The 6,000-nt window shown below is 49.2% G+C and overlaps 1 protein-coding gene across 1 annotated transcript in view; it reads right to left on the bottom strand.

The window, feature by feature from the left end:
* RALGDS (ral guanine nucleotide dissociation stimulator) overlaps window positions 1-5,720 on the bottom strand; it is a 62,834-nt gene extending 57,114 nt beyond the window's left edge. The window contains 1 exon segment of the mRNA XM_032233315.1: window positions 5,422-5,720. Within this exon segment, the coding sequence (XP_032089206.1) occupies window positions 5,422-5,658 (237 nt within the window). The 5' untranslated portion in view covers window positions 5,659-5,720.
* Window positions 5,721-6,000: the final 280 nt, after the last annotated feature.

Raw genomic sequence — 6,000 nt, forward strand, 5'->3', positions numbered from 1 at the left:
GAAAATATCTTTTGCTCCTCTCTGCAACCTGCAATCCCATAATACACACAAACAACACAAACACCACACACACACAGAGCTCCCGAAGGCCCTCCTTTCTGCCAAGCTCTGAGGTTGAAGAAACAGGATTAATGGGAAGCAGATGATGTGGGTTTGGCTTTATGCAACACCCGTAGAAGGGGGGAAGGGGCCCAGCCCACCCACAAGAAGCAGACCCCCCCCATCCTCTCCACATCAGAGGCAAAGCCCAAGAAGAGGGAGGGTTAGAGGTTTCGGAAGGACAGCGGATAAATGCTTAAGCGATAACTGGGGGAAAGTGAAAAGTAAATCAGAGTTCTTTGGCGCCTGAACAGGAAATCTGAAGAGGGTTAATGAAGCGCTATGGAAATAAATGAAGGCCATGCTACTCGGATCAATGGGGAAGGGGAGAATGAGCCCACATTGACTAAAGATGGCCTCCTCATTGGACCAATTAAGGATTTGAGAATCCTTCCTTCCTTCCTGCTGAATCAAAAACTCTGCTGGGATTTTGCATTTGGAATTACTCCTAGATGAGGGAGGGAGGAGGAAAAGGGGGAGGTGAAAGAGAAGGAGAAAAGAGGAGAAAGAGAAAAGGAGGAGGAGAAAAGGAGGAGGATGAAAGGAGGAGAAAGAGAAGAGAAGGAGGAGGAAGAAGAGAAAAGGAGAGAAAAGGAGAGAGGAGAGGAAGAAGAGAAAGAGGAGAAGAAAAGAAGGAAGAGGAGATGGAGAAAAGGAGAAGAATGAGAAGGAGCAAAGGAAGGGGAGAAAGAGAAGGAGAAAGAAGGAGGAAGAGGAGAAGGAAAAAAGGAAAGAATGAAAAGGAGCAAAGGAAAAAAAGAGAGAAGATTATGTTGAAGAAGGAAGGAGGAGAAGGAGAGGAGGAGGAAGAGAAGAAGAAGAGAAAGAGAAGGAGAAAAGAAGGAAGAGGAGAAGGAGCAAAGGAAAAGAAGAGGAGGAGGAGAGCAGATTATGTGAAGAAAGAAGGAGAAGGAAGAGAAGAAGAAAAGAAAAGAAAAGAAGAGAAAGAGAAGGAGAAGAAGAGAAAGAAAGGAGAAAAAGAAAAGAGGACTCGTATTTACGACCATCATCCGATCCCCTTTTGCGACCTTCTGACAAAACTAAGTTAGTGCGAAAGCCAGATTCACTTAACAACTGGGTTACTAACTCAACAACGGCAGTGACTCACTTCCAGCTGCGGCCGGAAGGGTTGTAAAACGGGGCGAAACGCACTTAACGGTCTCCCTTAGCGACGGTAATTCTGGACTCCATTGTGGTGGTAGGTCGAGGACCCCCTGTATCGAACTTCAGGGACTTTCTACACCCTCGGCTAATCAATGTTGGCATTTTTCACGACCAGCAACCTAACCAGGGTGCAGCGCAGCGGTATAAATCGCAATTTTTGACGCAGTTTCTAAATCTGGAGAGCGTCTTGGCAGGCAGGAAGGAACAGCTCGGAGGAAAACGTCCGAAAATATTCACAACAGGAAATCTGTCGCCCTCCATTCAATGCCTCGGAATTAAGTCCCTGGACGGAGCGCTCGCCCTGCAGAGACTCCGTATCCCAGCATGGTCCCTTGTCAGCTGGCGGCAATTAATGGCCTGAGAGTCTTAAGCCAAGTAAATTAAGAGCGATTCGCACCTGGCGCAGGGGTTAAAGATCGTGAGCTTGTCAATTGGAGAACTGAGAGCCCACATTCGAGACCCGAGCGCCGCACAACTGGGGGAAGTTGCTGTTCCTTGCTCCAGCTCCTGCCAGGTTCGAGACCCAAGCCCCGTGGGACTTGGGCGAGCTCCCGTTCCTTGCTCCAGCTCCCGTTCCTTGCTCCAGTCTCTGCACACTTAGCAGTTTGAAAGCATGCCAATGCGAGTAGATAAATAGGTACCACTTTGGTGGGAAGGGAGCAGCCTTCCATGCGGGCCGTGTGACCCCGGAAAATGTCTTCAGACAACGCTGGGGTTCCCCTCAGGCGAGAAGCAGAGATGGGCCCGGCACCCTAGACTCAGGGAAACGCTGTTCCCTTCCCACCAAAGGTGGTTCCTATTTTTCTACTCACATTTTTGACTTGCTTTCGAACTGCTCGGTTGGCAGAAGCTGGGACAAGACACGGGAGCTCACTCCGTTACATGGCACTGGGGATTCGAACCGCCGGCCTTTCTGATTGACAAGCTCAGCGTCTTAGCCACTGAGCCACCGCATCAGAAGGAAAATGGGCCCATTTAGCGAAGACAAACAATGCTGGATTAAATTGGACAAGAGGACAGTTTGGTTTTCATCCATTTTCCTAACAGCGATGCTTTAGGGCTGATCTTCAGCTTTTAATAATTAAAAAGGTAGACTGCTCCTGGCTAGGAAGGTCAACAATCATCTCCTGTTAAAAGTAATCTGCAGTCTGCAGCCATCTCTACAAACAATGTTTTCAACAAACGGTTTAGAAAGTTGGGTTTCCTGCATAGGTTAGTTTCCATTTCATGGTCTTTCTGCTTTGACTGTATAGTTTTTCCAGAAAGAATCGGTTCCATGCTAGAAAACCCATGACTTTTATGAACAGATGACTTTTCTCCTATTGTTTTAACGCAAAAGAGTCAAGAGTACAAAGCAAAAATCTTCATTCCTACTATCCTGCCAGCCCTCACTTCAATTAAACACAATATTAATATTTGGAGGGGGGGAATCAAAGCTGGAAAATCAGCAAGGAGTTTTTTTTAAAGCAATTTTCCAAATAAAACTACGTGTTTGATTGACCATAAACTGAAAGCAACGTGAAGGAATCTTGATTTTTTTTAAAGATTCGACTGAGAATTCCTCCAGCGAGCAAAAATTTAGCTGCAGAGAAAAACATGCAACATTCTCCGATTCAAATTCATCTCTGCCATCAAGCGAATAAATGACTCATAAATTTCACGCCCCCCCCTTACAAGCTAAGAGAACACACAACCTTTGTGCAAATGGCAAGAATTATCCTTTCGATTGCAGAGAACTAAACAGCTGCCATGAAATTCCAGAGTACTAATTAATGTGCCTTAATATATCCACGGAGGGAGCCCAGCAAGCTACAGACTTCTGTGGCCTCTTCATAAACACAGCAATCAGCCTCATCCTTAGAGAAGTCTTAACTTCCCTGGGTTTTATTTGGGAAAACAGGATGTTGGAGATGAAAAAAAAACCCCAAATTCTAAGATACGGGAAGCATTGACTTCCAATCCAAAATTGTTTCACGAAGGCCATTCCTAGGCACAAAGAGGGACTGGGATCTTAAGGAATGCAGCAATCCTTTGCATGAATTTCATTCATTCCAGATCTGAGAAACAAATGTTTCAGCGTGGGAGGCCGTCTCCTGGTTCAGTGCATGCATAAATTTAAAATAATAATAATAATCAAGCAGGTGAACCAGGGATCAGCACACATTATACTCAAGCAAATAAGGAAGGTAGTGAACTCCGCTGTGGTCTTACTCAGAGGCTGTGCGCCCAGCAACCAGGGGGAACAAAGGGACAGCTAATTCAGCATCCTTGTTCTAGAATAAACCTCTTTTTTTTCCCCAAACAAGAAGCAGACGAGCAGATAGCTAAGAAGAGTTCAAAGAAAATAAAAGAGACGCGAAGAATACCTCCGACTTCTTCTAATACGCCGATAAATAAGAAGAACGCTTGCATCTGGTTTTTAGTTTAAGGCTGTCTAACGAAATACTAAGTCCTCAAACAATTGAGTCCAGGATTTCGGTCGCTAAGAGAGAGAGAGAGATTTGTGAAGTAAATTTGGCCCCGTTTTACGACGTTTCTTGCCACGCCTAAGAGCTTTCTTGCAGACATTTCGTTACCAAACTAGGTAACATCATCAAGGCATATCATCCTGTCTCCCAAAAGTTGTCAATGCAAAATCCATCAAAGGGGTCCTTTTTTTTTGGTTTAGACACACACCCTCCTTAAACACCCTTGAAAACGTGTCAATTCTCCAAATTTGGAAGGCCTTGTATCTAGGTTAGAGTGTGGTTAAAAGAAAAGTTGCGTTTTGTGGCTTCACTTTCAGAATTGCCCTGTGTAAACCAGCCCAGGCTAAGCCTATTTACTCAGTGTGTACCTCCAACAGGGTGGCATGGCGTGACTTAATCCATGGTGAGGATTTACTAAGGGGGGGGGAGCTTGTGCTTCGGATTAAACACCCAAGGGAGGACATTTAAACCTAGTTAACCTGTGATGTTAGGCATGATTTTCACCGGCTTCACCTGTCACTTTTCGATCTCCAGCGAAGCCAGATTTACCGTAATTTTAACTGTGATGTTACAGAACAAGTCACAGTTGTTTAGGTCACACAGGGGTGATTTAAACCATGGTTTGCACGCCTAAAAAAACACGAAGCTGAAGCCAAGCCGGATGCGAAGCTGTTTACAGAGACAGCGCAATACAATCGCATTTGTCAAACTAAGATTTCTTTGTTCGACCCACAAGGGACCCACAGCTGGAGAGCTCCATTATTCCCTGAAAAACAAGCAAGCTCAAGAAATCGGGGGACGGGGGGAGGGACACGAAGGAGGTACCCCAAAAAGCCAGCCAGCAAACTGCACCAACCCACCACCCGAGTTCAACAGCTGGATGGATTCACACCATCAGAATTAACCCCAGCATCCACCATCATCACCCCATAAACAGGGCAGGGACAGGGGGCACTGGCTGGAGGCTGGCATCGTGTGTGCGCCCTTGAGTACAACGCGGGAGGAGAGCGCGTTCCCAGGCTGAGTTCGCGACTCGATCCTGGGTTGTTGTTTTTTTGCATGGGGGGGTCGTGTGAACCCACCCGCTGACTCAGCCGAGTTTTTTTCCTCGCAACCCACCCACCCTCGAGTTTTTCCTACCCACCCCCGAGTTTTTTCCTCGCAACCACCCCTCAAGTTTGTTCCCTTGCAACTCACCCACCCAAGAGGTTTTCCCTTACAACCCACTCACCCTCGAGTTTTTTTCCTTGCAACCCACCCACCACCCCCGAGTTTTTCCTACCCCCCCACCCGAGTTTTTTTCCTTGCAACCCACCCACCCCTCCATTTTTTCCCTTACAACCCACCCCCCTCAAGTTTTTTCCTTGCACACACACCCCCAAAGTTTTTTCTCTTACAACCCCCCACCCAAAGTTTTTCCTTGCAACCCCCCTTGTTTTTCCTCGCAGCCCCCCCCCACTCAAGTTTTTTTTCATTGCAACCCTCGTTTTCCCTCGCAGCCCCCCCACTCAAGTTTTTTTCCTCGCAGCCCACCCACCCAGGTTTTTCCCTTGCAAACCCCCTCGTTCTTTCCTCGCAGCCCACCCACCCACGACTTTTTCCCTTGCAACCTTCTCCCCTCGAGTTTTTTTCCTCGCAAGCCCCCCCCCCCCAACACACACAGCCTTGCGTTCCGGCCGGGTTTGGTTACCTCCAGCGGGGGCAGATCCGGGTCCAGCTGCGTGAAGCTGTGCAAGACCACCGGGCTGGCTTCCTCGGCGGCCACTTCCAGGCGCACCGCATCCCAGAGGCTGCGGAGCCGGCGGCAGCCCTCAAAGAGGCGCTCGGGGCTGCCGCTGCTGCCGCTGCTGCCGCCGCCGCCGCCGGCTTGGAGAGCCCTGGCCGAGCGCTCCTCCGGCAGCAGCTCCGACCACATGAAGACAACCATGGGGCTGCTGCGGCCGCGGGGCTCCTGCTTGCAGCCAGCCTGGCCGCCGGGCGCTTGTTGGAGAGCGGCTGTTTGGTTGGGGTGCGGGGGGTGGGGGTCTTCCCCTGCGCGCTTCTCCTGCCACCGGGAGCCCCTCCCCCGGGAAGAGGGCCCGCCCCCTCCCGCAAGCCCTGATGTCATCACTCAAACCATTGGGTGGAGTGCGGGGGGGGGGGGAGAGAATGAGGAGCTTTCCGCGCCGCAGCTGAGCTGGGAAGGAAAGGAGACCACGCGGCGCCCTCTGCAGGCTGGAGAGGCGAGGTTTGGGAAAGGCAAAATGCGTTATTTTGTGCTTTGCTTTTA

The sequence above is a fragment of the Thamnophis elegans genome, chromosome 16, assembly GCF_009769535.1.
Source record: "Thamnophis elegans isolate rThaEle1 chromosome 16, rThaEle1.pri, whole genome shotgun sequence".
In the NCBI taxonomy this organism is placed as follows: domain Eukaryota; kingdom Metazoa; phylum Chordata; class Lepidosauria; order Squamata; family Colubridae; genus Thamnophis; species Thamnophis elegans.